The sequence below is a fragment of the Ranitomeya imitator genome, chromosome 3, assembly GCF_032444005.1.
Source record: "Ranitomeya imitator isolate aRanImi1 chromosome 3, aRanImi1.pri, whole genome shotgun sequence".
Taxonomy (NCBI): domain Eukaryota; kingdom Metazoa; phylum Chordata; class Amphibia; order Anura; family Dendrobatidae; genus Ranitomeya; species Ranitomeya imitator.
The window spans coordinates 83,435,572-83,456,548 of NC_091284.1; the positions used below are offsets into that span (position 1 = coordinate 83,435,572).

General features: G+C 40.3%; 1 protein-coding gene across 2 annotated transcripts in view; it reads left to right on the plus strand.

The window, feature by feature from the left end:
* Positions 1-13,882, plus strand: part of NIT2 (nitrilase family member 2) — a 35,103-nt gene extending 21,221 nt beyond the window's left edge. For both annotated transcript variants that reach the window (XM_069761031.1, XM_069761029.1), the window contains exons 7-10: positions 717-795; positions 1,866-1,964; positions 3,916-3,971; positions 13,264-13,882. In XM_069761031.1, coding sequence (XP_069617132.1) covers positions 717-795; positions 1,866-1,964; positions 3,916-3,971; positions 13,264-13,352 — 323 coding nt within the window. In that variant the 3' untranslated portion in view covers positions 13,353-13,882. The remainder of the gene's footprint in view (positions 1-716; positions 796-1,865; positions 1,965-3,915; positions 3,972-13,263) is intronic.
* The last annotated feature ends 7,095 nt before the right edge of the window (positions 13,883-20,977 follow it).

Below are 20,977 nucleotides of genomic sequence, written 5' to 3' on the forward strand. Positions count from 1 at the left end.
ACACAGCGATCAGAAACTTATCACCTATCAGGTGGATTTGTAATAAGTTGTCATTGTTACACAACCCTTTCAGGGCCTTGTCCTATGTTTTCAAACACCGGCTATTTGGTCTCTTGGTGCATATGGACATTATAAAGACTGGTCAGCCCCTTGTGCCCAAATAGAGAGCAGCTCTGTGGGTATAAATCTGATATCCATGCATGTAATTCTACATTGCCCCATAGCAGAAATATTTGCCTAGATGTGGTGAGAGAAGACTGATCTGCAGCGATCACCTTAAATAGGATGTTATGTTGGAGAATGTAATGTTTAGCTCCATCTTCTCTTATTATCCCTGTAACAGATAATGACTTCTACCAAAAGTGCTCTGTTTTGTAACGGCACTGGTAGTATAATCCTACTGGAACAAGGGGATGGTTTGGTCGTAACATAGTTACTTGTTTTTAAATATTTTACTTTTAATTGTGATTATATTTAATGGTGAGCGCACACGATGCGGCGGACCATGCGGCCAAAACTCTGCTCACCCATCTTGGCCAGAGGCCACATGATTTTGATTGATGATTGTGCATCCATTAGGCCATGGCAGGTGAGCACAGTTTTAACCTCACAATGTGGTCTCTTCTTAAAATTTCAGGGCACCTAAGTTAACTAGATCACCCCGTTGTTTTTGTGAGACTGTGATGTTTAGCTTGACAACCTATTGTTTTGTTTAGGGTGTCAGTTGTTGGTGTACCCGGGGGCATTTAATATGACGACTGGTCCGGCACATTGGGAATTACTACAAAGAGCTCGGTAAGTATGAAGGAAGTGGATGTAGACTAGTGTTAGATCTATATATATCTATACTGTAGGCAGAGTGTAATTTCCCACAGAGAAAAAGGGGGTGGTTGGAGCTTACCACGCTTGTAAGATTAGAGTCCATGGGAGGCAAAACTGGTGGGTGCCATGTCTCCAGCACAGCAACAACAGAAGGAAAAAAAGAGGGAGAGCAGGACGTCCAGCGGCTCAATAAAACAAGTATTTTATTTAACAAGTCCTAAAAAAAGACAAAAGGATAAAAAACTGACGAGTTTCTGACGTCCAGGACGCCCTTAATCATAGTCAATTAATGGCGTCCTGGATGTCTGAAACACGTTAGTTGTTTGAACTCTGTTTCCTTTTTCCTTCTATAATTTCCCATAGTAAACCTACAGGTGCATCTCACTAAATTAGAATATAATCAAAAAGTGAATTTATTTCAGTTCTTCAATACAAATAGTGAAACTCTATATAATATATGAGTCATTACAAACAGAGTGATCTATTTCAAGTGTTTATTTCTGTTAATGTTGATGATTATGGCTTATAGCTAATGAAAACCCAAACGTCATTATCGCAACATTAACAGAAATAAACACGTGAAATACATCACTCTGTCTGTAATGACTCTATATAATACATGAGTTTCACTTTTTGTATTGAAGAACTGAAATAAATGGACTTTTTGATGATATTCTAGTTTTGTGAGAAGCACTTGTATATGTACATCTGGCATGTAGGGGCAGCTCATGATTTGTTCCCTGTGACCGCTAAGTATATACAGAGTTTCCTGAAGTTTATATCCAAAGTGATTGTTTCAGGTCCTTAGTTCGTTGGACGGTTAGCCCCCCCCCCCCCCCCCATGCTTTCTGATCTTACACCCTGTTTACAGTCTAATTGCATTGCAAAACTACAGCAATGTTGCTGATCTTGGGATACCAGGACTAAAGATATGGGCCCCATAGGATTCTGAAATGTTGAGTTGAGCCGCTTTATTCAGATGTATCCCTAGTGGATGAATTGTGGGCATTTCTATTAATGAATGAATTGTTCTGTCCTTTTAGGGCTTTAGATAATCAAGTCTATGTAGCCACAGCGTCGCCGGCTCGAGATGATAAAGCCTCATACGTAGCCTGGGGACACAGCACGGTGGTCAGCCCATGGCAAGTACTACTTTGAATTATGTCACACATCATTATTTTTTAAGGACAATGGACAATTATTTCACAATAATGACATATAAGTGTTAATCTATGGTAAGTAATGCTTTATTTCTCGTGTGGCGGCATTGTAGGAGAATTGAGCACCCTAATATAATTGTCATGTATGCTCACGTGCACATTACACTGCTGCAAGTGTCCAAAATTACAGCGTTGTGGATGACAAAAATGCACTGAGCCCATCACTGCGATCTACCTGTATGACAAAGCTTTTAGGTAAACCATGGCGTGTTTTCTCATCTTCTACCATTTGGTAGGGGTGGCCCATTTGGCGGGCAGTCTGAATGGCTTGGGTGATGGAGGAAGGGAAGCCCCTCAGATCAAGTGTAATTTGCAGAATACACGCAATGCAGGGAAAGGTAAAAATCATGGAGAGCAGCCCACTGAAGTCAGCCTGTGCCCATCACATTCATTGATTTCAGCTTTCTGCACTTCACTGTTGGCAGCAGCCACGCTGTATACAGCACTCCATTTTAGATGATACACTGAGCCCTAAATACAGGACACTCTTCCATTAATGCAGTATACCGTATCAAAGCAGAAAAACAGTGCAGGATATTATAAAGATTACTGGTGGGGCTCATGATTATTTTTTGGGGGTTTATGAGAAATCGCTCCTGTCAAACCAATCTAATCAGTTTTTATGAAGAGGTAAGCTATAGGCTGGACCACGGTGAGTCATTGGACGTGGTATATCTCGATTTTTTTTCCAAAGCGTTTGATACCGTGCCGCACAAGAGGTTGGTACACAAAATGAGAATGCTTGGTCTGGGGGAAAATGTGTGTAAATGGGTTAGTAACTGGCTTAGTGATAGAAAGCAGAGGGTGGTTATAAATGGTATAGTCTCTAACTGGGTCGCTGTGACCAGTGGGGTACCGCAGGTGTCGGTATTGGGACCTTTTCTCTTCAACATATTCATTAATGATCTGGTAGAAGGTTTACACAGTAAAATATCGATATTTGCAGATGATACAAAACTATGTAAAGCAGTTAATACAAGAGAAGATAGTATTCTGCTACAGATGGTTCTGGATAAGTTGGAAACTTGGGCTGAAAGGTGGCAGATGAGGTTTAACAATGATAAATGTAAGGTTATACACATGGGAAGAAGGAATCAATATCACCATTACACACTGAATGGGAAACCACTGGGTAAATCTGACAGGGAGAAGGACTTGGGGATCCTAGTTGATGATAAACTTACCTGGAGCAGCCAGTGCCAGGCAGCAGCTGCCAAGGCAAACAGGATCATGGGGTGCATTAAAAGAGGTCTGGATACACATGATGAGAGCATTATACTGCCTCTGTACAAATCCCTAGTTAGACCGCACATGGAGTACTGTGTCCAGTTTTGGGCACCGGTGCTCAGGAAGGATATAATGGAACTAGAGAGCGTACAAAGGAGGGCAACAAAATTAATAAAGGGGATGGGAGAACTACAATACCCAGATAGATTAGCGAAATTAGGATTATTTAGTCTAGAAAAAAGATGACCGAGGGGTGATCTAATAACCATGTATAAGTATATAAGGGGACAATACAAATATCTCGCTGAGGATCTGTTTATACCAAGGAAGGTGACGGGCACAAGGGGGCATTCTTTGCGTCTGGAGGAGAGAAGGTTTTTCCACCAACATAGAAGAGGATTCTTTACTGTTAGGGCAGTGAGAATCTGGAATTGCTTGCCTGAGGAGGTGGTGATGGCGAACTCAGTCGAGGGGTTCAAGAGAGGCCTGGATGTCTTCCTGGAGCAGAACAATATTGTATCATACAATTATTAGGTTCTGTAGAAGGACGTAGATCTGGGGATTTATTATGATGGAATATAGGCTGAACTGGATGGACAAATGTCTTTTTTTGGCCTTACTAACTATGTTACTATGTTTCTTGCAGGGGAGAAGTCCTTGTAAAGGCCGGAGCAGAGGAGGCCGTCATTTCTGCAGATATCGGTAAATAAAATGTTTTTTTAGTGGCTCTCTGTAGTATTCTTCACATACTATTTTTGTGATGTTTTTCATTTCTGTTGTAAAGATTTTCAGCTGTTTTATTTGGATTTTTCCACTTCTCTTATGGAGTCAAAAAGAATACAAAAATGACGCACACAGACCTTGCTGCATGGTGAAAAAAGTCACAAATGTAAAAAAAAGAGGGATTTTTGGTACTTACCGTAAAATCTCTTTCTTGGAGCCTTCATTGGGGGACACAGACAACCGTGGGTGTATGCTGCTGCTGCTAGGAGGCTGACACTATGCAAAAAGGGAAAAAAAGTAGCTCCTCCCTGACAGTATACACCCACCGACAGGCACCAAGCACCTCAGTTGGTGTAAAAAGCAGTAGGAGAAGCGACATAACTCAGAAAGTATAAGTACCAACTCAACTGGGGCACCAGGCCCCAAACACGGTAACAGAACAAACAAACTGAGGCACCTTGTGGTTCATCCGAGATGCCATAAGGTCGACGTCCGGAGTGCCCCAGCAAACACAAATTTGATTGAAGACTGCGGGATGGAGAGACCACTCGCCCACTGCCAGACCTTGTCAGCTGAGGAAATCGGCTGCCCAATTTTCGACCCCCTGGAATGTGAACGGCTGATATGGCCGCAACGTGACGTTCCGCCCACCGAAGAATCTTTGCTGATTCCGCAATTACTTGACTGCTGTGAGTCCCGATCTGGTGGTTCAAGTACGCCACGGCCTTGGCATTGTCCGATTGAACGCGGACAGGTAGGCCCGTGAGGAGAGACTGCCAGTGGAGTAAAGCAAGGAAGATTGCTCTGATCTCCAGGAGGTTGATGGGAAGAAGAGCCGCCTGGGTGGACCAGCGACCCTGCGCTGTGTGATGTTGGAAGACTGCTCCCCATCCGAGCAGACTGGCATCAGTGGTGATGACCTGCCACTGAAGGGGAAGAAAGGATCTTCCTCTCAGGACTGAGGACAGAGTCCACCAGGTTAGGGACTGACGAACTTGGAGAGGAAGGCGAATGGGACGGTCCAGGGCATTCGTGGACCTGTTCCAGGTGGATAGAAGAAACAGCTGGAGAGGGCGCGTGTGGAATTGGGTGAAGGGTACAGCCTCCATGGAGGCAACCATCTTTCCCAGGACTCCCATGCAGAACCGAAGTGAGCGGGGAGCTGGGTGCTTGGTGTCGGTCGGTGGGTGTATACTGTCAGGGAGGAGCTACTCTTTTTCCTTTTTGCATAGTGTCAGCCTCCTAGCAGCAGCAGCAGCATACACCCACGGTTGTCTGTGTCACCCAATGAAGCGATAAAGAAAAATAAAATAGAAACCCAAAGTTTATTTTAAAAAATATGTAACACTGAAAACCAAATGGTTCATTTTTTTTTTACAGCATTTTTTTTTTTCTAAAGCTTTTTCACCTTTTTCCTTTGGGACAAAAACACTGTGGCCAAATGTGTTCTGTGAGTCATGAGGAAAATGTGAAAAAACAGTTGTATTTTTATTGTTCCACGAGCGTTCTTTTCATATGTTGTTCCACGTGTGGCATTTTTTTTCTTGTATTTTCCCTAAGGTTGAATTCACATATCCATGTTTGACGCTCTGAGCACAGAGCGGATGCGGGTTTCTTGACCCAAACTCAACAGCCTGAGGCTAAGTTTACATGATCTTTTTTTTCTGAGTGACAGCACAGATGAGCATTTTTTTCCCACTGGCCCAATCTTCACATGGAAAAAAAAAATCACAAAATTCACTAGTGTTTTCTGTGTGTTGGATGTGACTCGCCTATTCAAGTCTTTGGCTTGTTTTTTTTAAAAATCATATCTCATATAGACTTGGCTCGGAATGTAAAACACGGATATCTGAAACCAACTTTGATAAACTTTCTAGAAATAACGTGTGTGTTTACATGTGAATTTGTAAAAAAAATAAATAAATCATAAATTAAAAATTCTGCAGAGACAGAAAAATATGTAATTGCCTGTTGTCCCCTTGATAATATGAAAATTATCAAATCTATGGAGGGCTCCTTATATCTGCAAGTGATTGGAATTGGGTACGGAAAGTATTCAGACCCCTTTAAATTGTTCACTCTTTGTTTCATTGAAAAATTTGCACAAATTTCTACATTTCTGTCTTTTTTTCAGTCAAGATGGGGTGCAGAGTGTACATTAATTAGAAAAAAATGAGCTTTTTTGAATTTACCAAAGCCCCAAAGAGACAAACCATTTACCGCATTCGTGACAAATTCGGTGCCACTGACCCAATCCTTAATGCTCCAAAACTGGTCAGCCCAAAACAGCCTGTACAGAAAATAATAAACAACTTGTTGCTGAAACATTTGTTCAGAGTCCAAAAAAGTCCACCAGAAGAGTCTCTTTAGAGCTTCCATCATGCGAATCCTGAAATCTATTGGGTGGAAAGCTTATCGTCCACGTCTATTTCACGGTTTATTGGAGGATGATCCAGACAGACAGCTGCAATTTAGTGAGGTTATGCTTAACGAAATTGAAGAAAATCCAGTAATTTTAGATAACATTATGTGGATTAATGATCTGGCCATATTATCAGACATAATTGTATTTACTGGTATGATGAGAACATGTATTTAACATTGGAGCAACAACTAAATGAGCCTGGCGTCAATGTTTGGGGTGGTATTTCAAGTTTTGGTGTTTTTGGACAATTTTTTTTGATGGAACAGTCACAGGAGAGAAGTATCTCAAAATTCTAATGAATCAAGTTGTTCTCCAGTTACAGCAACAGCCTAATTCAAATGACCTTTATTTCCAACAAAATGGGGCCCCTCCACATTATTCACGAGTAGTCCGCGAGTATCTTGATGAAACATTTCCTAATAAATAGATTGGCAGAAGAAGTCCAGTTGATTGGCCGGCACGTTCACCAGACTTGACCCCAATGGATTTTTTTCTTTTGGGGAAGTACTCAAGGACAAAGTTTATAGTCGAAAACCAAAAATTAAAATTCAAAACAACCAGAGGCGCTGCACATTCCTCGGTCACCCTCCTGCAGCAAATACACAGACACCACTACAAAAGTGTCAAATGCCAGGTGTGCGAACACAAGGACTATATATATGTATGTGATCGCGCTGGAGGTGCCGATACAACAAGAAAAGCTTTCTTTTTAGAAAAACATTCACACTATGCTTAATTACCTACTTAGCATTTGGCGTCTGTTTCCCACATATAAGCAGTTGCCAGGTTTTCCTGTTAATTCTAGAGGTCTTCCCAGATATGAACGGTTACCGTATTTTCCTATTGATTCTGATGATCTTCACGGATAAATATAAAGTGCTGTGCTTAAAAATATATATGCGAGGGAGTGGGTATAAAACTGTCCCGGCCGGTGACAGTTACCCGTTACCTCACATGCGGTGTGTTCCAGACCTTCAGCGGTGAAGTCGCGCTTAGAAAATGGAATTGCCGGCGAGGTGCAGGACCTCGCGTGACGTCACATGCACGTGGTACTCCACGTGATCAGCTAACGGAATGCACCTAGGACCAAAAAGTCTCTCCAACGCGTTTCGAAGTCGGCAGACTTCTTCCTCAGGGATGGTCCGGTGCAGAATAAAGGTGCTTTTATATCTGGCCATGAGTGGAAGCGCTGAGTCTATTGGTTGAAGGCAAAAAGCTCAATCTCGCTATTTAACCCATTCGGCATTAGTGTGTTCAATTCAAAAATCCACCTGCTTTCTTCCCTCGACATCTGGTGGATAAAATTGCCTCTTCGCCAGTTCTTTTTTACTATTTTTATCCCGGTGACCACTACATCTTCAACTAAACCCGCATGAAATTTCTCAAAATGTTGAGATAGGGGGTGACCCACAAATTTTTTATTAATATTACGCAAATGTTCCCCAATGCGTATGCTCATAGGTCGTATAGTGCGGCCTATATATAATTTCCCGCACGGGCATTTAATGCCATAAATTATTCCTCGGGTGGAACAGGTAATAAAATCTTTGATTTCTACTTCATTGTCTTTATAGGTAATACTCAGTTGTTTTTTCGTGTTCAGTTTTTTGCATGGTAGACATCTTCCACATGGAAAAAAGCCCGATCGAGTCTTTAATGTAAGTGGCATCATAGGAGGTACAGGTTTCCGCACAGTTGGGGCTATAATATTACCCAAGTTATTCGCCCTCCTAAAAACGAACCTGGGATATTCGGCTATTGTGTCCCCAATCACTTTATCCTCTTTTAATATATTCCAATATTTCTTGACAATTCTCCTCAAGAGATAACTATTAGAATTATACGAGGTTATGATTGGTATCATTTCCTTCTCCATGTTGTTCGTTTTTTTAGATTTAGGTTTTAGAAGTTTTTTTCTAGATTGTTTACCTACTTGTTCCTTCACCTGTATCAGAGTTTCTTTGTCATATCCTTTTTGACTAAACCTTTCTATGAGGATATCTGTCTCTTTCCTGAAGTCCTCTAATTTGGAGCAATTTCTATGAGCTCTAATGAATTGGCCTTTGGGGACATTTAAAAGCCAACTTGGTAAGTGGCAACTATTTAATGCAATATAATTATTCGAGTCGGTGGGTTTGTGGTACAAGCTAGTCTGAATCTCATTGTCCTCCACAAACCTGGCAACTGCTTATATGTGGGAAACAGACGCCAAATGCTAAGTAGGTAATTAAGCATAGTGTGAATGTTTTTCTAAAAAGAAAGCTTTTCTTGTTGTATCGGCACCTCCAGCGCGATCACATACATATATATAGTCCTTGTGTTCGCACACCTGGCATTTGACACTTTTGTAGTGGTGTCTGTGTATTTGCTGCAGGAGGGTGACCGAGGAATGTGCAGCGCCTCTGGTTGTTTTGAATTTTGACTCTTATATTTTATATATTTGTATAAAATAGCAATAACTACTATTACCAAGCGGCTGCAGCACGTATAGATTTTTCAACATGAGTGAACTTTGGGATGATAGGAGAGAAAGGATCTATAAGATCCAGAAGTTTTTTCAAACCGATCTCCAGGAAATATATATGGATTCAAGTAAGCAAGATTTGAGTAAAACCATTGAATCATTAAGGACTTTAGAACAACTTTTAATTAAAGAGATGAGAGATCTTTGGGAAATAGCTACGTTGGAAAGGTATCTGTCTTTGAACTGTATACCTAAGGGCTTGGTGGTATACAAAACCCTATCTGGTGATATTGGGGATTTGGACACTATGGCTGAATGGGACGCGATGTTTAATGATTTCTCTAGAAATGTGGTACTATTTATTATTAAGAAAAGGAAAGAGGAGCTAATTAAGATCCGTAATGAGATCTCCAATCTATTTGAGGAGATTAAACCATTTGAATCTTCCAAGGAGATCATACACCTATCTAAGAGTATAAGGAGGAGAATAAAAATAAAAGAAAGGGAAATTATGGAAAAAAAACAGAGAAAATTTGGTAGGGATTTAAGATTGGAAAATAGAGGTACCCTTCAGTTAAACGAAATAAATCAAAGGGGTGAACATCAACCAACAAAGGGAAACACTCTAAATTATGAGGATGATTATTCCATGAGAGGAAATTGCCCATTAGTGACATTAGATGAAATACAGGGTGGTGAGGGTTCCACCCTCTCTATAAGTGAAAGATTCTCCATTCATGTTACTTCAGATGTGGAGAATCTTTCCAACGAGATTATTGACAGCAATTTAAATTCGGATATAAATATGGAGGATAATATTCAAAATATTGTACCCGATATTTCCACTCCTATAGTCACAACTCAAAATAGGTTCTCTCCACTTGAGAATACGGTGAACTCTTCTAACCAAAAGGAATATAATTCGCGACTACCAACAACTAGCAAAACATCAATCCGAGCCCTAGAACAGAGAAAAACAAAACAGCAGAAAACTAAACAGAGTCATCTTCCTTTTTTTCAGGTGGTCCGAAAAAATCACGAAAAAGGGGGTGTAGGGCCGGGAAATTTACCAAAAAAAAGAACAACCACCAGCAACAACAATTACAACAAAAGAGTGAACCGATAACACTAGAACAAAAGATATTTAATCTGAGTGACTATAAATTAGACAAGAGTGAGGTAACGTTACTAGATAAGGGTTTAAAATACGCCCCAAGCACAAAATTTAATAAATTTGAGGCCTTTGTAGGTATCAAATTGTTTATGAGGAAACTGGCCATCAAAAAATATTATGTAAAGAAAAAACTTACTAATCACGAAGCAGATGGCACTATAGCGATATTCGATCCGTATCAGCACACCTCCCTAAAGAATAAATCTAACTTCCACCCTATCCAGGAATATTCCGAGGCCTTTAATGCATTTCAGAGGAACGTCATTAATGATATTAGGAATATATCAAATAAAAACTGCTCTAAATATAAGTATAATTTGTCTTACCGTGAACGGACAGCAATTAGACAACTCCAAGACAATAAAAACATCACGATAAGGCCAGCAGACAAAGGGGGGGGAATAGTTATTTTAAACACTGCGGACTACAATAAAGAATCCTTACGCTTATTGGGAGATGAGTGTACATATAAAATACTCAAGGCAGATCCAACTGATAGTTATATCCTCGAAATGCAAAACTTAATTAAAATAGGATTACAAAAAGGTTTTTTAAACAAAGGGGAATATGATTTTATTAATATAATACATCCCAGAGTCCCATGTTTTTACTATTTACCCAAGATCCATAAAGATCTGTCACGTCCGCCGGGTAGGCCTATTATTTCAGCTATAGGAGGCCTCACTACCAATATGTCAAGATATGTCGATTGCCATCTTCAGAAACTTTGTCATTCACTTCCTTCCTACCTGAAGGATAGTGCTCATATATTACGTATATTACAGACCGTTCGGTCGGAGGACCACTATATAATAGGCACACTCGATATTACTTCCTTATATACAGTGATCCAGCATCAGAAAGGCTGTGAGGCCGCTCAATATTTTTTATCTAAGGATGGAAATTTGCCTAGTGACCAAATTTCTTTTATTATTGATTGTATAAATTTTATTCTTACCCACAATTATTTTTGCTTTGGGAGGGACTACTACTCCCAGCAGTGGGGCACTGCCATGGGTACCAGGTTCGCCCCCAGCTATGCCAACCTGTATGTTGGCAGGTGGGAGGAGGACCATATCTATGCGAATGGACTCCTGAGGGCGAACCTGGTCCTATGGCAGCGTTTTATAGACGATATAGTTTTTATTTGGTCAGGGGGACCGGTTTTATTATTAGATTTTATCAATGAACTGAATAAAAATGATTATTTTTTAAATTTTACAGTAAACACAAGCAATAAAGCAATTAATTTTTTAGATTTGAAGATTTTTGTGGAGGACAATGAGATTCAGACTAGCTTGTACCACAAACCCACCGACTCGAATAATTATATTGCATTAAATAGTTGCCACTTACCAAGTTGGCTTTTAAATGTCCCCAAAGGCCAATTCATTAGAGCTCATAGAAATTGCTCCAAATTAGAGGACTTCAGGAAAGAGACAGATATCCTCATAGAAAGGTTTAGTCAAAAAGGATATGACAAAGAAACTCTGATACAGGTGAAGGAACAAGTAGGTAAACAATCTAGAAAAAAACTTCTAAAACCTAAATCTAAAAAAACGAACATGGAGAAGGAAATGATACCAATCATAACCTCGTATAATTCTAATAGTTATCTCTTGAGGAGAATTGTCAAGAAATATTGGAATATATTAAAAGAGGATAAAGTGATTGGGGACACAATAGCCGAATATCCCAGGTTCGTTTTTAGGAGGGCGAATAACTTGGGTAATATTATAGCCCCAACTGTGCGGAAACCTGTACCTCCTATGATGCCACTTACATTAAAGACTCGATCGGGCTTTTTTCCATGTGGAAGATGTCTACCATGCAAAAAACTGAACACGAAAAAACAACTGAGTATTACCTATAAAGACAATGAAGTAGAAATCAAAGATTTTATTACCTGTTCCACCCGAGGAATAATTTATGGCATTAAATGCCCGTGCGGGAAATTATATATAGGCCGCACTATACGACCTATGAGCATACGCATTGGGGAACATTTGCGTAATATTAATAAAAAATTTGTGGGTCACCCCCTATCTCAACATTTTGAGAAATTTCATGCGGGTTTAGTTGAAGATGTAGTGGTCACCGGGATAAAAATAGTAAAAAAGAACTGGCGAAGAGGCAATTTTATCCACCAGATGTCGAGGGAAGAAAGCAGGTGGATTTTTGAATTGAACACACTAATGCCGAATGGGTTAAATAGCGAGATTGAGCTTTTTGCCTTCAACCAATAGACTCAGCGCTTCCACTCATGGCCAGATATAAAAGCACCTTTATTCTGCACCGGACCATCCCTGAGGAAGAAGTCTGCCGACTTCGAAACGCGTTGGAGAGACTTTTTGGTCCTAGGTGCATTCCGTTAGCTGATCACGTGGAGTACCACGTGCATGTGACGTCACGCGAGGTCCTGCACCTCGCCGGCAATTCCATTTTCTAAGCGCGACTTCACCGCTGAAGGTCTGGAACACACCGCATGTGAGGTAACGGGTAACTGTCACCGGCCGGGACAGTTTTATACCCACTCCCTCGCATATATATTTTTAAGCACAGCACTTTATATTTATCCGTGAAGATCATCAGAATCAATAGGAAAATACGGTAACCGTTCATATCTGGGAAGACCTCTAGAATTAACAGGAAAACCTGGCAACTGCTTATATGTGGGAAACAGACGCCAAATGCTAAGTAGGTAATTAAGCATAGTGTGAATGTTTTTCTAAAAAGAAAGCTTTTCTTGTTGTATCGGCACCTCCAGCGCGATCACATACATATATGAAAACCAAAAATTGTCAGTGATTTGAAAAATTACATAAGAGATGCATTTCAAGAAGTTAATACCCAAAGAGACGTGTGCAAAAATGTTTGTCGAAGCGTGAGAGGCAGACTTCAAAGCTGTGCAAATTGTGATGGAAAACAGTTTGAGCACCTGTGTTGATAACATTTAAGGGCTTTTGTATTATTGTTCAGAATAAAATGTAATTGTCAATGTTATGCTTGTGTTAGTAAATATAATTTTATATATAAATCAAAATGTTATTTTCTGTCCACCTACTTTTGAACCACCCTGTATATACTGTACACATACGTCTATGTGGTTCTGAGCAGCTGATATTATTAGTGTATATTTCTGACATGCCTCATTATGTGTCATGGTAATAAACATGTTTGTTTTTTTTGTTTGTTTGTTTTTTTTTAGATTTGCAGTACCTGTCAGAGATTCGTCAGCAAATACCTATTCACACGCAACGTCGCCATGATCTCTACAGCGTGGAGGAGAAGAAGTGAGCAGTGTATCCACCATGATGGAAGTTCTCATCATTATAACAAGAGTCACAGGGAAGATCTAATAAATTGCTTCTGATGAAAAAGACAATTGTCCTGAAATGAAGGGCACCTTCACATGATTGCATTTTTCTTCTATGTTATTGTCTTGCATTTCTTGTGGACGGGGTACAATATGAGGGTAATCGGGATCTGTGGCGGTTGTTTGGGGCACACATCCGGATATCCAGTGGAGTTCTACATATGGCTGTGTTTCCTTATGAGGCACACATATGGCAGAGCATTGGGGGCTAAAGTGCCTTTGGGAAGGGACTAGATCAATATATGATGAGTGATCTAGACATTAACGTGTCGAAATCTGGTTCTCAAATTATTTTCTCCGAATCTTCTTGCAAGGACATCTCCACCTCCTGTAGCGCTGAGGAAGAATCTGGGATGGTGTAATCCTTGCAGTCTCTACACCTGCCTGTTACATTATCTTATGGAAATCAAACACAGAATTATTTTTAATAAATAAATCCTATAAACCTTTAGCTGTAATCTGTCATTATATTATGAGGTATTACTGTTTGTGTGACGGGCAGATATCTTACAGCTGCTTCACATGAGGTTTCTATGTATTTAATATAATTCATCCTCTCCATGTCGACAGTCTTGCCAAACATGGAAAAACTATAATTGGTAGAAGAGCAGACGTATTTCTTATGATCCCTGAACAGTTATTTTTGGTGCTAGGAATAAAGTTAGGGTACTTAGACTGTCGCCATTACATGTAGTGAAGCTCCAACATAAATCTGTGTGTGGTTCACATGGACATTAGCAGCAGTACACTAACTCGGACCCTGAATACAAAAAGAAAAAAATTATTTTTAAAGAAAACTTAATTTTAATTTATAAGTTTAGAAAGTTCATACTGCTAGAGGTGATGTCAGTGAGGTGAACTGAGTTTATTCACGTCACCGCGAGACACTGATGCTGTGCTAATACCAAGGAAGGTGACGGGCACAAGGGGGCATTCTTTGCGTCTGGAGGAGAGAAGGTTTTTCCACCAACATAGAAGAGGATTCTTTACTGTTAGGGCAGTGAGAATCTGGAATTGCTTGCCTGAGGAGGTGGTGATGGCGAACTCAGTCGAGGGGTTCAAGAGAGGCCTGGATGTCTTCCTGGAGCAGAACAATATTGTATCATACAATTAGGTTCTGTAGAAGGACGTAGATCTGGGGATTTATTATGATGGAATATAGGCTGAACTGGATGGACAAATGTCTTTTTTCGGCCTTACTAACTATGTTACTATGTTACTAATATGTGCAGCTCAATGTCTCTGCTGGATGCCAGGCTGAACGCTTGCATCTAACCTGGACCTAATTTTTACCAACACCAAAAATAAAGTTGAGGAAGTAAAGGTGGCTTGGAATTTAGGAGGTAGCGATTATACTATCCTTGAATTTTGGATTACAAGAGGAGGAAGATCAGCGAGGGATCTAAAGTGGGCAGGAAAGATCCATTGGCTGGATATTGTAAAAGACAGAAATGACCAAGAAGGATGGCAGATTTTGCTAAATGAAATTCTCACTGCACAATTGGTAACAATCCCCAAAAGAAGGAAGAATTGGAAGCATTGAAAGAGACCAGGATGGATGACTGGGTGGATCAGGGAAATGTGATATAGTATATGTTGACTTCAGCAAATCATTTGATAAAGTATCTCATACTATCCTTGGTGACTAAATGACCAAGTATGGGATTGACAAGGCTACGGTTAGGTGGATTCATAACTGGCTCAGTGATCATACTCAGAGTGGTGAAAAATGGTTGCACCTCCATTTGTAAGAGTGTTTCAAGTGGAGTACCACAAGGCTCAGTCCTGGCCCCAGTGTTGTTGAACATTTTTATAAATTATCTAGATAAGGGAACTGAAGGTAAACTAATCAAACTTGCAGACAATGCAAAGCTACGAGTGACAGCTAAAGGTACCGTCACACTGAACGATATCGCTAGCGATCCGTGACGTTGCAGCGTCCTGGCTAGCGATATCGTTGAGTTTGACAGGCAGCAGTGATCAGGATCCTGCTGTGCCATCGTTGTGAAAGTCCAGAACTTTATTTCGTCGCTGGACTCCCTGCAGACATCGCTGAATCGGCATGTGTGACGCCAATTCAGCGATGTCTTCACTGGTAACCAGAGTAAACATCGGGTTACTAAGCGCAGGGCGGCGCTTAGTAACCCGATGTTTACCCTGGTTACCAGCGTAAACGTAAAAAAAAACAAACACTACATACTTACATTCCGGTGTCTGTCCCCCGGTTCTGTGCTTCTCTGCACTGTGAGCGCCGGCCGGCCGGAAAGCACAGCGGTGACGTCGGGGGACAGACACTGGAATGTAAGTATGTAGTGTTTGGTTTTTTTTTTACGTTTACGCTGGTAACCAGGGTAAACATCGGGTTACTAAGCGTGGCCCTGCGCTTAGTAACCCGATGTTTACCGTGGTTACCAGGGGACTTCGCATAGTTGGTCGCTGGAGAGCTGTCTGTGTGACAGCTCTCCAGCGACCACACAGCGTCGCTAAATGTGACGGTACCTTAACACTAGAGAAGACCGAGAATTCAGTAGGATGTAGATAAGCTTGAACAATGGGCAGCAACTAATGTAATGGTATTTAACAGGGAGAAATCCAAGATTCTACATCTGGAAAAGAAAAACAAAAATTACATCTACAGAATGGGAGGAATAGTACTAATCAACAGCACGTGTGATAAAGACTTGGGTATACCAATAGATCACAGTCTGCACGAGTCAACAGTGTGATGCAGCAGTAAAAAAGGCAAACACAGTTCTAGGATGTATAAGAGACACATAAGAGTCTAGATAACGTGAAGTAATTATCCCCCACTACTCTCCCTTGGACATGCATCATCTGGAATACTGTGTCCAGTTCTGGGCACCGAATTTTAAAAAAGACACCGAAAAACTGGAGCAAGTTCAGAGAAGAGCTCAGTGACACTTTATTCCTTCTCTGACTATGATCATTAAATATCAAATATTTCATGGTAAAACACTTCTTTAATAATATTCTAATTATAATAATTATTGTACAGCAAATTGTACGGTTGCTGGAGACCTAAATGCTGCATTTTGGTGTTAATGCATTTCACCTCCATACTCTCTTAAACCCAAAGACTAAATTTACACCTATACACCAGGATTAAAGACAAGTATGCGTCTGGAAACATCTGAGATAACCCACTGATTTCTTTCTCCTACACTTTCTATGTGGATAACGGTTTCTGATATTTAAAATGGTGCTAAAATAAAACAGTAATAGACACCAATATGGGGGATCTTCTCTTGAGGCCCTCCAGTCATGTATCTGTTACCCATGAAAGAATACATGAAGCCCACTATAGAAATATAGAAAGAATACATGAAGCAATAAATGATAATTTGATTTTTATTAATATTTTGTTAATAAAATTAATATTTGATATTATTAAAATAATACCAGGGGAGTAAAAATTGCGGTCTCAGGGTGTGTGACTGGGCTTGACGGTGAGGGGGGGATGGTTGAGGTCAACGATATTTTCAACTGGAGGGGCCTATCGGCCTGTGATTGCACCACTCTGTTAGTAATAATGGTAATATTTAATGACATAATATCATGAAGTTACTTTAATGGCATAACGGGAAACTCGCCACCATCAGGAAGAGTGAAGTGATGACATCAGATGAAGGACACGATGACCAGTTTTTCCGTCATTAAAACGGATATTTAATAGTAGAAATAAGTCTCGCTGTTGATGTTATTTTCCTCCAGTGGCTAATATGTACGAAGATCACGTTCATCACGTTTGTTTCATTTCCATCTCTGATATTCTTTGTCTACTTGTTCTTCTTGTGGTATCAAATTAGATAATTATCAAAAAGATTATTTTTATTGATTTATTGTATGTTTTAATAAATGTCTCTCTTGTAAACTAATAATTTTCCTATAAAAAGACAGGTTATCACTAACTTTAACTAGAAGGACATTTTTATATTCACCAAAATGGCAAGAGCAGTTCAACTCCAGAGCCAATCTTCAAATGGAGAGAGCTCGACTTTATACTATAGAGTCCTAATAGCTAAATTACACCCCAGAGAGCAGAGTGCTGGGTTGTTAAAGGGTCATACACTTGTTATCCCAGGAACGGAAAGAACAATATAAGGGCCCTTTGTAGTCCAACACTTCATAATGCACCGGCTTTGGAAGTGGTAGTGGCCCCTGCACCTCTTGGGACCCTATGTGTTTGCACAGGTTTCATCAATGATATGTTCGGCCATGGATTACCCCATAGAAAATTCATTTATCGACAAACAGAAGATTTACTCTCTTCTTCCTGTACCAATCACAGAGATCAGCGGCAAAAAGAGAAAGCCTCATGTGTCTGACTATATCGGAGGGATAAAGTGAAGCTTCATGTCAGCTTAGAAGTAGTGCAGAATGTGGCATATGTACCGGATTGTATAAGTTCCTTCTTGTAATTATAGGCACTCCTAATGGTATAGGCATATTACATAGTAACATAGTTAGTAAGGCCGAAAAAAGACATTTGTCCATCCAGTTCAGCCTATATTCCATCATAATAAATCCCCAGATCTACGTCCTTCTACAGAACCTAATAATTGTATGATACAATATTGTTCTGCTCCAGGAAGACATCCAGGCCTCTCTTGAACCCCTCGACTGAGTTCGCCATCACCACCTCCTCAGGCAAGCAATTCCAGATTCTCACTGCCCTAACAGTAAAGAATCCTCTTCTATGTTGGTGGAAAAACCTTCTCTCCTCCAGACGCAAAGAATGCCCCCTTGTGCCCGTCACCTTCCTTGGTATAAACAGATCCTCAGCGAGATATTTGTATTGTCCCCTTATATACTTATACATGGTTATTAGATCGCCCCTCAGTCGTCTTTTTTCTAGACTAAATAATCCTAATTTCGCTAATCTATCTGGGTATTGTAGTTCTCCCATCCCCTTTATTAATTTTGTTGCCCTCCTTTGTACTCTCTCTAGTTCCATTATATCCTTCCTGAGCACCGGTGCCCAAAACTGGACACAGTACTCCATGTGCGGTCTAACTAGGGATTTGTACAGAGGCAGTATAATGCTCTCATCATGTGTATCCAGACCTCTTTTAATGCACCCCATGATCCTGTTTGCCTTGGCAGCTGCTGCCTGGCACTGGCTGCTCCAGGTAAGTTTATCATTAACTAGGATCCCCAAGTCCTTCTCCCTGTCAGATTTACCCAGTGGTTTCCCGTTCAGTGTGTAATGGTGATATTGATTCCCTCTTCCCATGTGTATAACCTTACATTTATCATTGTTAAACCTCATCTGCCACCTTTCAGCCCAAGTTTCCAACTTATCCAGATCCATCTGTAGCAGAATACTATCTTCTCTTGTATTAACTGCTTTACATAGTTTTGTATCATCTGCAAATATCGATATTTTACTGTGTAAACCTTCTACCAGATCATTAATGAATATGTTGAAGAGAACAGGTCCCAATACTGACCCCTGCGGTACCCCACTGGTCACAGCGACCCAGTTAGAGACTATACCATTTATAACCACCCTCTGCTTTCTATCACTAAGCCAGTTACTAACCCATTTACACACATTTTCCCCCAGACCAAGCATTCTCATTTTGTGTACCAACCTCTTGTGCGGCACGGTATCAAACGCTTTGGAAAAATCGAGATATACCACGTCCAATGACTCACCGTGGTCCAGTCTATAGCTTACCTCTTCATAAAAACTGATTAGATTGGTTTGACAGGAGCGATTTCTCATAAACCCATGCTGATATGGAGTTAAACAGTTATTCTCATTGAGATAATCCAGAATAACATCCCTCAGAAACCCTTCAAATATTTTACCAACAATAGAGGTTAGACTTACTGGCCTATAATTTCCAGGTTCACTTTTAGAGCCCTTTTTGAATATTGGCACCACATTTGCTATGCGCCAATCCTGCGGAACAGACCCTGTCGCTATAGAGTCACTAAAAATAAGAAATAATGGTTTATCTATTACATTACTTAGTTCTCTTAGTACTCGTGGGTGTATGCCATCCGGACCCGGAGATTTATCTATTTTAATCTTATTTAGCCGGTTTCGCACCTCTTCTTGGGTTAGATTGGTGACCCTTAATATAGGGTTTTCATTGTTTCTTGGGATTTCACCTAGCATTTCATTTTCCACCGTGAATACCGTGGAGAAGAAGGTGTTTAATATGTTAGCTTTTTCCTCGTCATCTACAACCATTCTTTCCTCACTATTTTTTAAGGGGCCTACATTTTCAGTTTTTATTCTTTTACTATTGATATAGTTGAAGAACAGTTTGGGATTAGTTTTACTCTCCTTAGCAATGTGCTTCTCTGTTTCCTTTTTGGCAGCTTTAATTAGTTTTTTAGATAAAGTATTTTTCTCCCTATAGTTTTTTAGAGCTTCAATGGTGCCATCCTGCTTTAGTAGTGCAAATGCTTTCTTTTTACTGTTAATTGCCTGCCTTACTTCTTTGTTTAGCCACATTGGGTTTTTCCTATTTCTAGTCCTTTTATTCCCACAAGGTATAAACCGCTTACACTGCCTATTTAGGATGTTCTTAAACATTTCCCATTTATTATCTGTATTCTCATTTCTGAGGATATTGTCCCAGTCTACCAGATTAAGGGCATCTCTAAGCTGTTCAAACTTTGCCTTCCTAAAGTTCAATGTTTTTGTGACTCCCTGACAAGTCCCCCTAGTGAAAGACAGGTGAAATTGCACAATATTGTGGTCGCTATTTCCTAAATGCCCAACCACCTGCAGATTTGTTATTCTGTCAGGTCTATTAGATAGTATTAGGTCTAAAAGTGCTGCTCCTCTGGTTGGATTCTGCACCAATTGTGAAAGATAATTTTTCTTGGTTAATAGCAGAAACCTGTTGCCTTTATGGGTTTCACAGGTTTCTGTTTCCCAGTTAATATCCGGGTAGTTAAAGTCCCCCATAACCAGGACCTCATTATGGGTTGCAGCTTCATCTATCTGCTTTAGAAGTAGACTTTCCATGCTTTCTGTTATATTTGGGGGTTTGTAACAGACCCCAATGAGAATTTTGTTACCATTTTTCCCTCCATGAATTTCAACCCATATGGACTCGACATCCTCATTCCCTTCGCTAATATCCTCCCTTAAAGTGGACTTTAGACAAGACTTTACATAGAGACAAACCCCTCCTCCTCTCCGATTTTTACGATCCTTTCTAAACAGACTGTAACCCTGTAAGTTAACTGCCCAGTCATAGCTTTCATCTAACCATGTCTCGGTTATTCCCACTATGTCAAAGTTACCTGTAGATATTTCTGCTTCTAGTTCTTCCATCTTGTTTGTCAGGCTTCTGGCGTTTGCGAGCATGCAGTTTAGAGGATTTTGTTTTGTTCCAATCTCCTCACTGTGGATTGTTTTAGAAATGTTCTTACCTCCCTTCTGAGTATGTTTTCCTGGGTCGTCTTTGTTCGAGTCTAATGTTTTTCTTCCCGTCCCCCCTTCTTCTAGTTTAACGCCCTCCTGATGAGTGTAGCGAGTCTTCTGGCGAATGTGTGTTTC